The sequence below is a fragment of the Passer domesticus genome, chromosome 5 (genome assembly GCF_036417665.1).
Source record: "Passer domesticus isolate bPasDom1 chromosome 5, bPasDom1.hap1, whole genome shotgun sequence".
Lineage (NCBI taxonomy): Eukaryota > Metazoa > Chordata > Aves > Passeriformes > Passeridae > Passer > Passer domesticus.
The window spans coordinates 20,973,810-20,993,649 of NC_087478.1; the positions used below are offsets into that span (position 1 = coordinate 20,973,810).

Consider the following 19,840-nt stretch of genomic DNA (forward strand, 5'->3'; position numbering starts at 1 on the left):
CAGTCACTTTTTCATTTCAGTAGCACTTCACTCAGATAACTTAGCTCATTTAAAAATATTGCTCAGTACCTATGTGACTCACTGGTAATGCATACTTGAGAAAGCATCCATTATTTGCAAAGCCTGGCTTGCTTTTTCATTTTGGCAGGATGTGAAGCTGGAAACAGATGATTGATGGCTTTTTCTGTTTATTTTCTAACCGATGTCAAGCAGCATATTTACTGACTCGACTCCTGCTGCAACTTGTTAGTTTGAGCAGTGTAAACACATCTTAACAACCTTTAGTAATTGTGGGAAGAAAGACATCACAAATATAATGAAAACTGACAGCACTGCTTTCCATTCCTGTAATTCCTTTATGCTTACAAAGACAAGCACAGTATTTGGCTCAGGTGTTTTGGAGGTTCTAAAACTTCCAAATATGAATTTATTGTTACTCATATTTCATATATACTACTTGCTTGGCTAAAAAAAAATTAATTCTTTATTTCTCAAATTACTTCATTGCCCCTTGTGTATATACGCATCTAATTGGTGGATGTCCATAAGACATATTCCCTAGAATTTGAAAGGCGTTTAGTTGCAGAGAAAAATGGCTAGGTGGTGAGGTAACTTGCATATGGAAAAGGAGGCTTTATATGAAGCTTAAGTGAAGTGTAGGGAAGTCTATATCGTGCAAAAGAAATAGCATGTACTGATTTCTTCTGTGGATAAGTAAACAAAAAAATTAGAGAGATTTGTGCAAGGATACAGACAGTACAATTCTCTTCCGCCTTTTCTTATGAACAAATGTTCTAAGAAAATAATGATTTTGGATATATTGTGAAAAGCTGGAAACATTAAGGGTAATTTGCATATTTTTAGTTAGTAATAAGTACTTCCAGTGTAAACTAGTAAATAGCATGGTGAGTCTTATGGAAACATGAAATTGGAATTGATTCAGTCTAGTATAGCACACATGTAGTCATTCCTGCTGTGAAACATCAATTAGAAGCCTGCCATACTCAACTTAAAGATGCATTTACAGTTTTCATACTCTTTCTCCTCCTAAACGTGCTAATCCTATTGAAAAAAAAAACTGTTCCATTTTGTTTTAGTCCCACAATGATTAAAAACTTCAAAATGTCTAGTTTAAATCATTTGTCATGACTGATCTATTCTTCTGCCAGCATCATCCCTGATCAAAGGTAGGTCCTATCCTTCCCAAGTGTTTCCACTTTGGGAACACTGTATTCCTGCATTGTCTGTGTGTGAACATTTCTGATTCTCACTTTCATCCTTCATTTTATTAGGCTTATGATGCCTTTCAGACAAACACAGCAAAAAAAAAAAAAAAAAAAACAAAACCAAAAAAAAACCACTCCTTTTCTTTTCTGATCAAAATCCATCACTTCAGCACAGGTGACCAGAACTGTATTTCCTTAATGCCTTGTTCAATGGAATTGCTACTTGCCCAAGACCATATTTCTCTTCACTGTGATCTTATCACATTGCTGGAGCAAGACAATCTCACAGTTGGGTGGTAGATGTTTTTTCTCCTGCTCTCCCTAGTGATAATGATATCTGTTCAACAGCCATTTTTAGGCCATCTTGAGCTAATTGCAAGTGTGGAATAAGTGAGTTTATTCCAGAGCAAAAATGCAACATGAGATTCAACATAATTATTAGAATTACTTTCTTAATGATGTAGAGAAGCCTTATAGGGTATAATTATACCCTTATAGGGTATAATTTCTGAATATTCTACAGCTTATTTAGTTTCATTAGGAATGTATGCAATTATGCATGCAATTATTTTGTTTACTGGTTAGTGGTGAGGTAATGAAAATCAGGCTGAGTTTGCAATAAAATGAGTTGTTTATGCTGAAATCAGATGTTCCAGTCATGCTCTCTATTCATATCACTGGTTTATTCCTAAAACTCATTAACATCAGTGACACTGCTCGTGATGCATATTATCTGTATGAATTGTACTTGCTATGTGTTCAGGAAGGGGAAGACACTGACCATTAGGAGAAAGAGCAGTTTCAGTCCAGGGTAAGTCCACTGGTTTGGTCTGAATCCAATAGTAGGCATACAGAATCCTAAATAATAGGCACTTGGCTGATCCTTGCTAATCTCTCTTGATTCAATATGTTTGTTGTTATATTCATATAATCATTGTACAGTATAAGAATGGTAAAGACAATACAGTGCGGTATTGAAAACAGTGATCTTGGAATTATGAATGTATTTTTGTGCCTTGTGTGTGCTTTGTGCTTGACCCATGTTCCTACACTTAACTCTTTCTTGAGCTAAATTCTGGTTTTAGAAAAAAAAAAAGTATTTCAACATATCAGGTTATATGGTTTCTTTTAATAAGATTTGAAAAAATTCTTTGTAGTTGCTTCAATAACTAGTTTTCCTGCTTGGTTTTTGCATCAAAACAATATAGGGTATTAGTCACTGTGAAGTAGATGTTTGCTGGAGATTCTAATCCAGTGTTTCTTCAAAAATTGCATCAAAGCTATATATTTCATTGCTGTAATATGCATTAATGTGTTAATGCTGGAGAACTGGACAAGGTCACCTGCTTTTAAAAGGTCTGAATGTTGCTTTGACTTGCTGGAAATGTTAAATGTTTAAAATATTTATTGCATGTAGGTTTATATTCTTTATATTCTTACTAACACCAAGGAGATTATGTGAATTGTTGAATTAATCTGATAATGGTCTATGTAATGATGAATGCAAAGTGGGAAGGAAATGTCAGCAGAATTTTCTGCATATGAAGATGTGTATTCACATGATTTGCTGTCCATGTGATCCATAAACTTGCGCAAAAAATGAGAAAATAGATTTCCTGAAACTCTCACTAACCTTGTTATCAACTTTATAAGTTCTCTGCAAACCTGGTTAATGTGACCATACATTTAGGCTTAGCAACAAGAGCTTTTTTAAGCAAACAAGCTCTAATAGCTAATGCTGAAGTTATTCCTAACAATGCAGATTATGTAGTTGGACAAGATACTTTTACTGATTAAAATGTTTGTAAAAAAATTCTGTTGGACTCTTCCCTTATCTCCTGTGATTCTTCCTGAAATCTAGTGCTATGATTTTTTTAATTGCAAGCTAATTGTTCTTTAATTTCCCTGTAAGTATTTTAGTTACATTTGGTTTACGTTTGCTGTTTCCTTTCTTTTTGAAGTCTCTGGGTAGAATAAGTGAGTCTTATGTAATTTGTAAATTTTGCATTTGTACTTCTTTTAGGTGGAATTTTTTAGTAGGCTTGTATTAATTCTGTTGTAAGATCTTCATTTCATAGTGCCTCTTTTCACTATGGTACTGAAAATAATTCAGATTCTCCTTTACTGATGAACAGCAGGTAGAAAATTAGTTATTTGAATAATGAGTTACTAGAAATTGGTTGTATGCTTTATTGTGGATTGCATTTTTCTTATTTTTAAATATGCCTAAAACGAAATGTCTTTTTTTGATTAAACGTTTGGAATTTTTCACTGCTGCAGAAGGTATGAATTTTGCTGATGGTAATGAGTCAACTGGTGAGAAGACATTGTACTGACAATAACAAAAAAGGTTTCCACTATCTGCTGTCTTTGTATATACGGCCTTGAAGAGAAAAAGAACTTCCTTATTGCAAAAGTTGAGCATCTAATACACTGATGCACCTGTTATTTCTCACATAATAAATCAGCTAATGTTTACAGTGACCACTGATGCACTTGTGAATTATTTTCTCTTTTTAGTAATCTGGACATTCAGCTATGTTTATGTGTATTAAGTCATTACCCTTAACACTTGAAATTTCTTTTTAGAAGTTTGTCAGTTTGCAACATTCCCATTAGTTTCTGACATAATTTTCTCTTACTGTAAATCATATTTGTAACTAAAACAATTTTGGTTTATGTTTTATATTCATATAGAGACGATGAATCAAGCAACACCTACAAGAAAACTGGAAGAGGTTATTCACCTTGCAGAACTCTGTATCGAAGTATTGCAGCAAAATGAAGAGCATCATTCAGAGGTGAGGCTGTAATTGCATTTGCTGTAGAGAATGGTTTGTTCCTGGATTTTCGCTCCTCTGATGCGAAGGAAGTCTGTCAAGAAACATTTTAGTTTTCCTTTCTGACATATGTTTAAGGCAGTTCACATTTACAGAGGAATAAGAGACTTGAAGCTTATGTAAAGTGAAGTGAAATAAACCTCTACTTCAATTCACTTGAATGAACTGTAGGTTTAGAAACAAAAATTAAAGAGCATAAAAAAGAGAAAGCATCTTTGTGCTGGAGGTGCTGAAATGGTATGGAAAACATTCATAGCCTTACACAGTTTTTCCTTCCAGCTTTTCACCTGATGTCCAACATAGGAAGAAAATATAACTGAATGCGGGTTTTCATCATGCTGTATAGATCTGTATTCTAGATATAAAAATAATTATAGGTATAATAATCTCATTTCCATTGCCCTTTTGTTGATTGGAAAAGTATGCTCTTAAACTTGTGCTTTTAAAAATGGCATTGTAAGGTAGAAGAAATGAAATAAAACAATTTTATGTTTCTTATTCTCACATCTTTTGCTTCATGATACAGAAACCATAATAGCTAGAATTCTAGCACCTCTTATGTCAAGGAATTACAAAACTTAACTTGGCCAGATACACCTGTATATATTATTGAAATTTAATTAACAAATACAGTTTTCTAGGGTTCAGGAAGTTGTTTTTTAAATGTTCTCAAAAAACTCAATAAATATTTTTTTGGAAAATATGCAAAGGGATAAACATTATCCAGTATATATAGTTATAAAATATGATCATTCAAAACATCTGGTTTTATATCACACTATGGAATCTGGTTTTTAGCTTACATCTGTCATGTGTGAACTTGTTATAGATGTTTTATCATATACTGAAGAAACAGCTGTTTTGATGATTTGAAATTAATTCCCTGGAGGTCCTGTTCTACACTACTGTTGCCACTGTGTTACAGTGTAATGATTACTTAATAAAATGTATATATTGTGGTCTTTGTCTTTTGAGAACCTGCATGACTATAAGAAAATTGAACTTCTGTGGAAAAGAACACAGAAACAAAAACCCTGATCAAATCATTCATATATGATTAAGCATCTCTGTTCAAAGATTGCATTCTATACTACTTATTTGCAGTCAGAGTTGTGGTGTTTTTTAGAAGGATAAGTATATTGCATATGCCTTCAGAAAAATTTATTCAGCTAAAGTTTGCAATCTAATCTAAGGTACCTTGAAAAGAAAAATGATAATGCTAAGGTTATTTTCCCCTTCCTTCATTCATGTAACACATGTTCAATTTCACTGAAATTTATGGGGCATACAGAATTTCAGTATTAAAATATATCTGAGAAAAAGATTGCCAAATTATACATTCCCTACTCAAAAAAGATTATTAAGTATGGTGACTTCACATCATAATGTTATGCAAATGTTCAGTGTTTGATGCTGCAGTTAACAAAAAGGATCAGTAATCTGTAAAATAATATATCACATTTTTAACACTAGATTTTTGTTTTCTTTTTTTAATTCATAACATTTTCAAATTTCGGGGATCCCCAAAGGGAAGAGAGGTATGTGATTCCTGATGAACTAAGCATTGTTTTGCTCTGCTCATAGCATGGAACTGTGCATTGAACATGTAGCATAAACTGTTTTGAGATTTCTGATGTTGCATAGCCACATTTATGTGCCTTCTAGAATCTAAGAACTCCATTCTTCCTTTAATCCAGGCAATGTTTCTTTTCTCCTAGAATGTGTGTCACCAATTGCTGATTGCTTTTAGCCTATTATTATCCATAGCAACTGTGCTGTTACATTTAGCTTTAACTTTTTTTTTCTATTCTTCTCTCTTGCTGCCCAAGTAATGATGTATAGCTCTTGAGAGAGAGTCAGAAGAATTTCAGTCTGGGTTCTGAGTGTCATTTACAACAATGAAGAAAATGGAGAGAAAATGTTCTCATTTTCTAGTTTTGGTTTTGCTTTGTTTTCAAATTTTGGCAATATTTTCTGAAAAGAGATTTGCTTGCTTAGAAGGGTCTCCTGCTTGTGCCTATATTTTTTTTTTATTTGCATGTAGTTATTTTCTAGAGTAAGGAGTCTGTTCCTTTAATTAACTCCTACTTAAACAGATTCATTAATAATTTCTTCAGTTTGATGAAAGTGAAAGACTCCATTTCAAACTCTTGCCAAAATTTTTGAAGCCTCATCTTTCCTCCTCACTATGATTCCAGTTGCCATCCTTCAGTCCTACCACTGGAGTGCACAAAGGACTTTTCAGTAATAGCAGGAGATGCTCAGCATTTCTTTAAAACCTTTTGCCAATCTCCATTTGCCCCATGTCAGAAATAACAACAGGAAGTCATCAGAAAGTCCATGATGCAAAAACACATTTGTAGACCACTTTACAGAAGTTGTCTTTTATTTGATGACTTTCAGACCTGATTACATAAGTCTACACCACCCAGGGCCTGCGTTTCATAAACACAAGTGAACATTTCTCTGAATTTATTTGAAGCTGGGGGGATTCAGCTCTTGTGCAAATCAAGTTACACGCACTGGCAACTCAAAAATATTCAAAATTATATATTCAAAATGAGTGGCATAAGTTTGACAGCAATGACATCTTCCTGTGTTGCATGTGTAGGCATTTCTCACTGTGATTTGTTCTGAGCAAAACACTCTCAGCAGGATTCAATGTTCATCCTGTTTCGTAAACTCCCTCCACCTTCATCTTTAACTCCAGGATCACAGAGCTCCCCCTGATCCAATGCTCAGCTCCAATATTGACACCTCAAAGCCTAGATTTATGTGCTGGTGAAAAGGTACAATAGTTATATGTCTTTAATGAAGAACTGGCTTTACTTGCTGATGATATTTTTCACAGATTTCTTCTCTTCTATAAGGATTGCTTAAGAATATAAATTTTTGCAAGAGAAAACTGTTCCAATGTGTTAAGTTACATGTTAAGACATTAGTGAACTTCTAAAGATTTATAGCATTTGTACAAGGAAAACTGGATGTCTTCCTCAGAAGAAGCTGACATCTTTAAGGCAAAAACAGAAATTAAAATCACTCTCTAGATGTTAAAAAAAAACCCCTCAGACTTCAAGGAATAAAATTTCACAATAAACCATCCTTTTTGATTACCAAATGAATGCAAAATGTATTCATAAAGATTTAGTTTAAAAATAAATTCATCTGCCCTAGAATTTAATGAAATCAAAAGAAACACATACAGTCATTTTTTTCAAGGGTAAGGCCTTCATGCTTTTCTTTGCTCTCTGGAAAAAAAGGCATTTATATTCTCTTTTTCCATTTTTTGGTGTTATATTTTTATTCTAATCATATCATGTTTCCCACAATAATCTGTTTGATTTCTTACTTTTTTTGATGCAAAGTTTTATAAAATATTTTCACATTTTTCATTTGGCCCATTCTTCCTCCCCACATGAGACAGGACATGATGTGACATACTCAGACGTATCTGCCATAGACAGAACACATCTCATGGCTTTGGCTCATGTTTAGTAATTCTGTTTTGTTTTGTTTGCAGGCGTTTGCTTGGTGGCCAGAATTGTTGGCTGAGCATGCAGAGAAGTTTTTGTCTCTGTATTCTGTTGACATGGATTCTGCACTTGAGGCACAGCCACAAGACTCCTGGGACAGCTTCCCGCTTTTCCAGCTGCTGAATAATGCCCTCAGAAATGACAGTAAGACCTTAGGGTTTTTTTACATACCGTTTGTGTAAGATTTTTCAATGTATCCACACCTTAGAAATGTGTTTCTAGACAGGATAATGCTCAAAATAAAAGTGACAATGCCTGTTTTTATGATACATGTCCTGGTGTTCCATTTCCTGCAAGCTGAGCAGTTTCTCTCTATCCTTGCACCATTTCAGTCTTTATTCTGGCAGTGCATTAACCTTGGTATTCACAAATTACTCAGTCTTGAATCAATTATGTACAAGTAATATAAGATGTATTGATAGTTTGCATTTAGTCTATATTGCTTAAATAAAGTTATAGTTTATATTTCCTTCTAAGCCTTTTAAACCACTTTCACACTAGTTATGTCTATAAAGATATAGTAGTGTTAGCATGAATGGAATAAAATACACACAAGAGATGTTCTGTTTTGGATCCTTTTTTGGGAAACTGCAACTTCAGAAACTTATTAAAATTGTCATGATGGCAATTGAGAAGGTTGCTGAAAAGGGTGCAGGAATTTTTCAATCTTGCTGCAGATCTCAGAAGAGCTGGGCTCCTGAAAGGTGGATTGTGCACTACTTTAAGTGGTGTCCAATCATCTAAAATCCAGATTAAAGATCTGAAGCCTATATTCAGGTGGGATATTCAGTCTATTTTCCTACCATCACACATTTTCAGTTTAGGGAACATATCTCTAGTTGTGGGGTTACAATTCTTTGGTAAGAATTCTTCGGTTTCTGAAACAATTATTTGGTTTCTGAAAACTGTGTAGGTCTTTTAAAGTAGTCTAACAAGAAGGATTTGTGACACCAGTTTTAACTTTATTGTTGTGTCATTTGTGTTCCTTTGAGCTTTGGTTCCAACCTGAGAGAAGTGTTAGAAACAAACAAGGGCTGTCCTCACATGCAAAAGATTGCTAACAGGCTGCTGATCTTTCTTTCCTTACAAGATTAAATATATAACAATGCTAAATTACTAGAATAGGCAAAAGAAAGACGTTTTATGAAAACTTCCATGTTAAAGCAACTATTACAAATATTGTAAAACTTCAACTGAAAGGCATGAAACAGCTCTTGTATGAAATATCACACCTGTATACCAATTTCAGTAATTCCCTAATGGTAATAGATATATTAGATGACAGTTTCTGGCAGGTGAAAACCATCTGGAAAATTACACACTTTTTCTTTTTCCAGAACTACTGGAAAGAAACCATGGAAATTAGTCATCTGTTAATCTATGGACATGTTAGCACGTGGCAAGTGACCGTTCTACCAAGAAGTAATTCCCAAGTGGAACGTACCTCAGTGCTTATTCTTTAATTAACAGCCTTTTCACCTTATAACTGCATTAAAAGCATTAGCAAGAGCTTCCCGTGCTTATATAATCAATTTTACAGTCTTCCAAGGTAAAATAAATAATTCTGACTTTACCCTAAGTGAAAATCTTTTTCTGAAAACTATCACCTTCATAAAGACATATTTAGAAAAAAAATCTAAAAAGGGAAAAACTGGAATGTGGTCTCATGAGGATAAAAAGGCTAGTGTTAATAATTAACAAGGAGAGTGAAGTGGAGTAAATTAGCCATAATAGAGCCCACAGTGACTGGCAAAGTCACCTCTCATTATCAAAAAACTCATTAGGAAATGAAGAGGTGGAAATCCCACTGGGTTATTCTCACTCTCTGGCTATATCAGAGATTACTTTTCAGACTTCTTTCAAATGAAGAACAGTTAGGTCACCATATTGCATATTAGGTTAATCTTCACTGAAATTTGGAGGACTGACACCTGCATGTTATTCTATCTTGAGATCATTAAATGAGCTCTAAATCTTCTATGCATGCATCAGTTTTCACATAAACCTGACATGAGAGAACTCCTAACAATAAAGAAACAATCTTACATTTACAGCATTAAAGAAAACTTGCATGTAAAACTATTTTTATAACTAGATAACTAAAGTATAATAAAAAGAAACTGAGAAAATGAAAATTTGTATTCAAATAACAGTGAAAGTGCTATTTTACACAGTGTAAAAAACATTGTACAAGATGCAAGGCGAATGCTTCAAAGTCAACATTCAATTAACAGTGAGAAAAAAATGCATTTTCCAATATGGTGTATTATTTCTTATGAAGAGAGGGGAGGATGGGGAAGTCCTGACTGAAGCTTTTAATTTCTTTCATGAAGAACTCCATTTTGTATAACCTTAAGACTCTCCTTTTTTTCTGACCTTATTCTACAAGGAAGAGTACATCAGTGGTTGCATTCCCATTTAGTCTAAATGAAAAACTTCAAAAAACAGAGGGAGGGAGGAGGATGATCTTCCTGCCTTGTAAAATATTTCAGCTGTTCTCTTGAGAGAACAGCTCTCATGAGAACATCTAACTGCTAACATCTAACATCTCTGCTAACTACAGAAAGTTAATAAAGAAATTATATTCACTGTGAAGATGAATAAACAGATTGAAGACAAATTTCTTTGTGCTATTTCAAATTGTAAATATTTTTTAAAAATATCATAGTTGCTTTTATAATATACATTTTAATGATCTCCAGAGTTGCTGTTGTCCACACACAATTATGCCTGACTCTGTAAAGCTTTGCAGACTGTATAGAGATAGCAGTACTCAACATCTCTCTAGGACAGCAAAATTATTTTTTCCAGAATTAGATATTCGTAAAGGGAAGAAGAACATAGTTGTCCCAGGATTGTGTCTTATTTTCTGTAATGACCATGTTGCTTTTTTTCCAAAGAGCCTATAAATTATGTTGGAAGGGGCCTGTTTTGGAGAGCAGTTTACATTCTATAGTTGTTTGATTATTTAGATTAATCTGGTTTTTAGTGCCCAAAAGCGAGACATATTAATTCCTCTCCATTTGATGTGGTGTAAGAGGTATCTTTTAGAGGCATATGCCTAATTAGATTAATTTTCTGCATATTTTGCTTGTTATAGAGTATATATATTTTTTTTTTTTCAATATTCTGATCATTTCCTTACCAAGTTTTCTCTGCAAGTGTCACTGACACTTTGTCCTGTGCTGTAGCTCAGCACTATTGCATTGCTGCCTTGGCATGAACCAGTCAAAACCAGGAGTGTTATAGAGGTGACTCGTAGCCTTCATTCTCCCTCAAGTATTACTCAGTGGAATGTCTGTGCACCTGCTCTAACTCTGCCACAGTCTGCTCTAAAGGCACAGTCTGATAAAGCTGATTTAGAAAAAGCAGCATGTTGAGTTTTAGCCTTTTGAAAGCCATTGCCATAATTATGGTTACTGACTTCAAACAGGATACACTGATACGCTGTTTTCCATGATTGTTGCTGGTAACAGAGTGGCAAACACCACCAAAGACAGAATCATCACTTTCTTCCTTTGTTACAGACTGTGTACCACTTTTAAACTAGAATTCATACAATAAAATAACATTGTACCCTTAACTTCTTAACTTCTTAAACTAGAGGGCAGAGTTAGAAAACAACTTGGATTTAAGGTAATCAGAGCAAACTATACCCACCCCAGTACCTCAAACCTTACACTTCTGATTATTGTAGAGGGTATCTTTTCTCAGATCAGGGACTCAGTCCTATTAGGAACTGCTTTGAAATCATAACCTGACTTCAGATAACAGCTACATGTCTTGGTTACTGATACTGAGACTTAACTCAAGCTGCATTATTCCTTTACAGAATATCCAATAATCATTTTTCCTAATGGAACTTTTACACAAAGGTAAATTGTGCTATAACCTGTTTATGTCACTCTATCTTGTAAAGATCAAATGAGTTTTAACCTTGCTTTCACAAAGCAAACCTCTACATTTCACTTTTAAAATATGTCTTATATGTAAAAATACAAGATAATTTCCCTATAAATTGGGACATTTGCAATTTTTACTGCAGTTTAACTAGCTGATTAAGTAATCCTCTGTGGAGGCAGAATATAAACATCTAATGAACAGGAATATAAACTTTCTTTTCACGTGTCATTGGTTGAGTTTCAATTGCTAGAAATATAATCTGGACCCTCAACAATATTTCCTTCTTGAAATATACTCTTTCTTGTTTTGGATTTTAAAATATACCAGAAAATTCAAGTTATCTTTTCTGTAGAATCCTATGAAGTGCAGGATAATTAGAGACTCTGCCAGAGTGCTAGTTTTGTCAAGGGAAAGGAGACTCATGTTAATCTATGTCATGCTTGCCTCCCTTCTGCAGAAGCTCTCTAGGACAGCATGACATGCTGGCTCCAGGAAAGCTCCTGAGATGTGCCTGTATTAGTAAAAGCAATAGAAGCCTCTCCACTTCTGTGGCACACAGGCACAGCAGACTCATTTCCTACTGTTAGAGATGAAACCTCATTCCAGTACTGAATAACTAGACTTTAGTTTCATCTCTGATATTTTCTTGTCATATTTTGATATATTTCAGCTAATATATTTCCTAATACAGAAAAAAATGTAATCATTTTCTTCAACTTCAATATTTCAAGAATATCAAGTTCAGGATTCTGTTTCAGTTCCCATAATGTGTTTTCCTTTAATATTGCCTATACATTACCTTGATCTGGCATAGGCTTTCATTTTATTGTTGCTTGTGTGAATATGCATGGCTCATATGATGGCTCATATGAAGAGTGTGTGGGATATATTTAAAAGACAATGGAGAATCAAACTACATAGCTTTGAAGACAAGTGGTAGTTGAGGGGTCTGAAGCTTGACATTTCCTGAAGGATCTCTTGTTTTCTGTCTGTTTTGATGCACAGGTGGTACCTTTTGGCAAGATCAATTTTAATCATAGGGTAGAGTGCCATGAGTCTGATTCTGATGATGATACTCAGCTATATCACTTATCTCTGTGCTCTGAGTTCTTTCCCTGCCCTGCATTAATCCTTGATTGAGATCTCCAGATGGGTAAATCAGAGCTGCCGAGTCCTGAACCCTGGGAAAACAGAATGCTCATGGAGCTGTTGATCCAAGACACTTGTCTTGTGACTGTGTACCCACAGAGGGAATTCCGTAGAGGTGAAGTATAAGCCTTGGCATAATTTTGGAAAATTTCACTTCCCTGTAAGGAGTGGTGTCATGACGTTAGGAAAATGATTCGGCTTTTGAAGTTGAACACTTTTATTGCCTGTGACTTCTTAAAATTTCATGCTGTCTTCAAAATAACAAGTCACCTTCCTGCCCATGAGGCTTCATTACTGCAATTCCCAGAGCAGTGCTTGTACCAGACCATTTCTGAGGTGTGCTCAGAAAACACTAAACTACAAGCTTACCCCTTCAAGTAACTGTGATTGCCTGATTAATTACAGTTCTTCACTGTTTCACTATAAACCAGCAAGATTGATTTAATTGGCATGGTTGTATTCTTGCTGTTATTTTTCAGCTCAAAGTTGCCTTGAAAATTCAGTCTAATGTGCAAATGGATACCATCAACCTTTTGTTTCTCAAAGGCAGTGCTCATCATCTGTTTATTGTGCAACCTTTGTAATATCCAAGTCCTCCTCAGTCATTTTTGTTGCTGATAAAAGGTGCTATAGTTTTAAGATCTATAAGACAATTATAAATAGAGCAAAATAAGACTAGTTTGAATTCCTGATATATAAATAATAAGCCAGAGCTAACTAGTTAACAGTTATTTTGAGGAGCAGTGTAAATAATGGATCATGTTTGTAACAGACTCACAGATATTCTCAAGGGTGGATTCTCAAGTGTTTAATAAAGCGATGATCCTACACCTCTGCCTTTTTCTCAGTGGAAACCCTAATAATCTCTGCCTGCTACCTAGCTGCCTGTTTTTATAAAACTTCAAGTATCTGATATCTCCACCCCTGTGTCTGAAGTGGTTGGAAATTAGCTGAAAGTTTCAAAATTCTTAGCAAGAAAGGCACAAAACACAAAACCAGAGAAAGCTGATCACATTGTTTCCTCAGGTAAAGGTGATTGATACAATATTTGCTATTACTATTATTATATCCTATATTAGTATCCTATATTATTTCTTATATATTTCTTATATACATTTCTACCCTATATAATATCCTATTATTATTTCTTTACAAGGATGTTTTCAAGAAAATTGTTTTTTGCTATTATATCATTTTATTCAAGGAAAAAAGTACCATAGTGTCCAGCAGCAAGGACTTCTTTGCAGTACCAGTAGAAATAGGGGACAGAAACTTGATGGCATGTTTTCCCCATAGACTCCCATCTCTCCCATGTTCAGTTTGGGCTGGACAACATTCAGGATTGGAAGGCAAAGTAGTTTCTGGAAGTTATAGAAATTATTTTGACATGTTAGACATGGAGTGGCATTGATAGTACAACAAAAGGGATTGTAATTTTAAAGGATGTTGTCCACGGTGAGCCCTGTAATCCAGGCTTTTCTTCTTAGGAAGAGGAGGAAGCCTCCTCAAAACGTGGTTTTGGTGCCCATCCAGTTACACAAGAAGCCTGCATGCTGGAAGATGTGGGAGGAGAAACCCACAAAAGGATTTAAAACAACTTCTATGATTTCCATATGCACACGGGTATACTCTCATAGGTTCTTATAACAGTGCTAGATTAAAGGGTGAACACAGACACATTCAAAACATGAAGCATATATTCTCTTGGTGGGACAGGACATTAGTGTGCTAAGAGTTAGCATTTGCTGAGACAGCACTTCAGCAAATACAGGGACAAGCAGGGGTGATGGGAAACTAATTTTCAGATTTTGAGCATGTTCAGTTTGCATGTGTATGCAGTTTTTCATGTAGCAAGTCCCATCTGTGAAATAGGTAATATTCCATTGCTTATGAATGGCATTCTAATTTTTTTTCTTTATTCAGGTGGTTTTATCGCAATCTTGCTATAGAAGTAATGAACAAAATTGCTAATGTTTAGATTCAGCAAATCATATTATTAATTTTAAGAAGATGCAAAAAAGGTTCTGGTTCAGTAAAGAATTTCAGTATGTACCTAGTTTTCATTACACTGACAGTTTGAAATGTACTACACTGTCCTTATGGAACACTTCATTTATCTTTTCTGAATTGTATTTCCTACAAAGCTAGATCTTATTCTTATAATGCCTTTGTGTACTAAAACATTTTAAGATACATTTCTTCCTGTAACAAAAGGTCTGACATTTTTGTATCTTGTTTGTTTTTTAAAGCGCTTTTGTGCAATGGCAAGTTTCACAAGCACTTGCAAGAAATTTTTGTTCCCATGGTCGTCCGCTACATTGATCTCATGGAATCATCAATTGCTCAGTCCATTCACAGAGGTCTTGAACAAGAGTCATGGCAACCTGTCAAGTAAGTGCTTTTTACAAAATCTGAACAAAGCACCTGCTTATAGCTTTCTGTGTAATAAGGGGTTCTCCCCTGTTGTCCTCTAAATATTCTATTTTTTATTGTATTCCTACATTGTTTATTTCTTCACAGGAGCATCACCAACAGTCTTCCTAATGTAGCTCTTCCAAAAGTTCCAAGTTTGCCTCTTAATCTTCCACAAATACCTAGCTTTACTACACCAACCTGGATGACTTCTTTGTATGACTCCACGTGTGTATTCTTCAATAACTTTCTGACTGTATGTCAGCTCTGCATGGCCTTGCTAGTGTTCTGTGCAGCTGTATTTGGATTGCATGGTGTTTATTCTCTTTTAGCTGGAAATTGTTGTTTCTTGGGAGTGAGCCCAGCATGGACTGTTAGTGAGTTCTGCTTTCTAGTGCATTAAAATGTAGCAGTCTTAAACCTGATAACTTAGAAAATCAACTTTGCAAAGGTCTCTCATAGCAGGAATGATGTTTAATACTCTAAACAACCTAATGACTCTTTTGAATTAATAAGCAGTGGGGAACCTTTTGGATGATTGATTTTAGATTGTGGTTTTGCAAAATGAGGCAGCCCATTATATTTTTTGCATGGGTTTGATTAACTCATTTTATATTGGTTTGGAAAGTCATTGATTGTAAATATTGTCATCAGATTAAATATCCATGTTACAGGAAAATAGTAAAATGTTATTAAGTATTAAGGGTAGAAGTACATCCCCTTCTTTGTCTGCTTGAAAAAAAAATATTTCTTTATGATTTTTCCCCAACATTTCAGTGCTCTGTGAAAATATTCCCATAGTTATAGGTCTGATTTCTGTGTGAGAACACATTGGTATATATCAGAGAAAGGCTCATGAACCGTACTTTAGCCAAAGTTATATTAGGAAAGCATAAGTGTGAAAGACTTCAAAAACACACAACAAAAACACATATGTTGACAATGTCATTTCAAGATATGTCTTTCAAGTCTTTTCAAGTTTCATGACAGACTCCTAAATAGCATTAGATCTATTAGATCTATTTCTGCAAGAGTTAATACCATCATAGAATACCATGTTAAAGGGACCTCAAGGATCATCTCATCAACTTTTCTTGGCAAAAGCATGGTCTAGGATGGCCTAGTGCCCTGTCCAAACAAATTTTAAAAATGTGCAGTGTTGAAGAATACACAATTTCCTCTGGGGGGATTATTCCAATGGCTGATGGTCTTCATTGTAAAAAATTTCCTCTACTTTCTAATCAGAAACTCCCCAGAACTAACTCGAACCCATTATCCCTTGTCTTTTTCATGTGACTCCTTGTAAAAAGGGAGTATTATCATTGTTGTTCTGCTGTTAATTCCCCTAAAAAGTGACAGAATTCCTCTTAATCCTTGGCTTTTGTGTTTACTATAGTAATGCTAGGTTTCTCCTGATGTGCTTATGCAAGTCATTTCAGCTTTGAATACAAACTAATTGGTCTTCTGGAACTCAAATTCCTTTCTGTTATCCCCAGGTTTTCAAAGGTCACTTTTTTTTTAAAGAATAGCTTTCGGAGTTAAGAGTTGCTAATCTTGGATGAGCTCTTTTAGTCTGCTTTCTAGCAGCCCCATCCAGTAAAAGTAAATTGTATAGATGAAATTTCATATACTTTGAGTACTGAATTTATAATGAATACAGATTCTGGTTGGAGGATTATAGTGATAGATCTTTCATAAATGAAGGGGTTTGTGCAGCAATATATCTAGGTTCTGTTGTCAAAACATGTGCAAGCATAGTAAAATTCAGCCATGGGCTCATCCCCCTTGCACATGTTCTTGTATTTTGTTCATGGTATATATGACGCAGTATGCATACGATCCTAAACCAACCAGTGAGGTTTTCATAGCCTTTGGTGAGCAGTGAGGTTGACATGCTGTAAACACTTGCCAGAAGTGGCTGTCGTTCTGCTGCCTTTCAAGAGAAGTGGGGGTGAGCAGTGTCTCTTACTGGGGTTGTGACCTTTGTAAGGCCATCACCCCCTTTCAGACACCCCACACAGCTTTCCTGAAGAGATCTGCCATGGTGCTGGCTCTGATGGAAGCACCTCTTCACGGTCTTTCCCCAAAACATAGAGCTTTGAGGCTATGTTTATAAAATGTGCATGATTTGATAGTCTTGATTGCAGGCAGCATTGGATTACCTTTGTAAAACTCTGGTATTCAAGAAGTATTTTAAGAATCAGCCTATCTGCATTCTACTGAAGAGCCAACTGAATTCTCATCTCTCAAAATGGTCATGTATTTGGGTTTTAAAAAAAAGCAAAAGCACTGCAAGACACTTGTCCTTCCTCCCATGCTAAGGAGTTTCCTTTTTCCTCCTGGTAACAGTGGCTCAGTTTCTCACAGAGGAAGTGGATCACTTTTGCTATTATGTAATAGAAAGGAGGAGGGTTTTATTTTCTCCCTCTTCTCCCATCCTGTCTTTTTCAGGAAGAACACACTTAGTAGCCAAGCTCTTCAACAAGGGGTAACACAATATCTTTGCTCCAATACCTGCTAAGCAAAACCCAGAGCTTCCTGACAATTTTGACTTTCAATGTGATGAACACCCCAGCTTAGATGGACTAGAGGGGTACACGGAATTATACATACAGTCAGCAGTCATCTTCTTCAGGAGTGCGAGTGGACTCCTTCTACCACTGCTTCCCCCAAGTCTTTCTTTCCCAGTTCACTGTGCTCCCTCCTCCTGGACACAAAACTGATGGTTTGGCAGGAAGATGACTTTGTATATCACAGAGTTCTGCAGGACTTTCTTCTTTCTCCAAAAAGTGGTGGTTTTGGCCAGTTAATCATTATCAATTTGAATTGGACAATGAAGACTCTAGAGTAAAAATAATGATAATGAGTAGTCTGTGGGCCAACTGTGTTAAAGGTTTGCTGAAGTCCCGTGTCTCTTTTATCTGTAATAGAGAGATTTATTATTCTCTAAACTTTACTAAGGTTTGTGTCCATGCTCTCAAGATCATGTTTCAGTAGATTCATATTCAAAAGAGCTACTATGTGCCTACCTAAGAATTTTACTGAAGAGAAAGAAGTGAAAATGTATTCACAGTTGGGCATCAATTTGTGTGCTTTATTGAGGAAAACAGATTTTCCCCATTTTCACTTTAAAGTTGCTACAATTCTCTTGAACATTACTAGCAAAGATTGTTTATATTTTTTAATTAATTGTTTCCTTTTTTTGTCCTTGATCATTTGTTTTGGAGAAATAAATATATGCTACTTATAACCACATTTAGAATGATCATTATGTTTTTTCCTCTTCTTTTTGGGCATTGGAAAGTGAGATATGAAAAGGGGAAATTGTTATGAGTAATGGTCTGTTTTTCTTGATTGGTCTCTGGAGAAGATAACTCAGGAGACAGATTGGCTAGACGTGCAGAGCACTGTGATTTACTCTTCCATTTGGCTGAAGATAATCTTAAAGAGCAAAAGTGTTTGAATATTCTGTAAAAGCTTTCAATCAGCCACAATGAGGAGTTTTTCCTTACTTAGTCATTCATTCAAATATATTTTAAATGGCTCTTCATATTTTAATTTCTTTTTTTGCGTCTATTGGACCTGGGTTTTAAGTTAAATATGTGGATGATTTTAATTGTTTATGGTTTAATTTATAGATTATTCTTTTTAGTGCAGACATAACATAGTGTCATTAACCAGAAATATTGTAGATACACACCTGAGGTTGTCTGTTGCCATCTGGTGCCAGGAGAATAATCCTGTCTTGCCTTCCACCCAGAGGAAGCAACACCAAAGGAAATGTAACATCTGTATTCTTGCTGTGGCTCAGCTGTAATGAGTGATGAGAGAGACAAGGCTGGGGCAGGCACAGTGCTCCAGTAGTGATATGGAGAGAGTTGGACTGAGTATGAGCTCCTGTGCTGGGCCTCTCTGTGTGTCTGTGAGTGCTGAGGGAGTCAGGAGGTCATCTTTCGTCTCTGCTCTGAGGGGCTGTGTCTGCAGTGCCACATCCATTCCTGTCATAGAGCTTACCTCCAGCACATGGTAGGAGGCCATGGCCTGCATTTCTAAGGTGGGTATAAAAGTATAGCCATAGGACTGATGGCATAGTGAAATATGCCCCATCTGCTCTCTGTGGAATAAGGAGTTTTGAATAGCTAGGTCCTATTGAGCATTCTGGAAGACAAATTTATATTATGGGGCAAATGTCTTTCCTTCCAAAAATATGCAGTAAGAAAGAAGACTCAAGAAACTTGTTTTGGTTGCTTGATCCTTAGATTGCCTCAGTCTTGAGCTAAGAGAAGTCATGGGGTGGCTCTTTGTCCCTCCAGTTTCTTGGAGGGACTTTACACTAACTGATGCTTGCAAAGGTTCTGCTCCATCCTTCTGCCTCACCTGCTGGTGAAAAGTAGAGATGGGGCTGAGTGCAACTGACATTGAAATTATTGAAAATCCTTTTCTGTTGGAGAAATTCTCAATTGACTTTCTGGGCCCTGAACATGTATTTTGAGGCAGCATAAATAATGAAAAGCTGGAGTTCACAAGCTGGGGGCTCACAATGGATGTAGTGCTTGTGCCATGTTTTCTAAATGGTCCTCACAAAACGCAAGTGGGTAGTATCTCAGTAGTAACCTTAAAAAACATTGCAGTAATTTGTAAAATGACCTTCCCTGTCCTTGGTAGATTATAGAAGAAATGAAACCAGCCACTTTTGAATCTTTGAGTTGATTGATAATATTCTTAGATATTAAATACTTGCATTTTCATATCCCAGGCCACCCTATGGAGTTTCATA

General features: G+C 35.5%; 1 protein-coding gene across 12 annotated transcripts in view; it reads left to right on the top strand.

Annotated features, from left to right (window-relative positions):
- Positions 1 to 19,840, top strand: part of CADPS2 (calcium dependent secretion activator 2) — a 282,995-nt gene that overhangs the window by 219,013 nt on the left and 44,142 nt on the right. For 8 of the 12 annotated variants that reach the window (XM_064422269.1, XM_064422258.1, XM_064422259.1 and 5 more), the window contains 4 exons: positions 3,924 to 4,027; positions 7,587 to 7,743; positions 14,901 to 15,042; positions 15,172 to 15,291. In XM_064422269.1, the coding sequence (XP_064278339.1) occupies positions 3,924 to 4,027; positions 7,587 to 7,743; positions 14,901 to 15,042; positions 15,172 to 15,291 (523 nt within the window). The remainder of the gene's footprint in view (positions 1 to 3,923; positions 4,028 to 7,586; positions 7,744 to 14,900; positions 15,043 to 15,171; positions 15,292 to 19,840) is intronic. The other 4 variants (XM_064422261.1, XM_064422262.1, XM_064422264.1 and 1 more) reach the window with 1 other exon arrangement.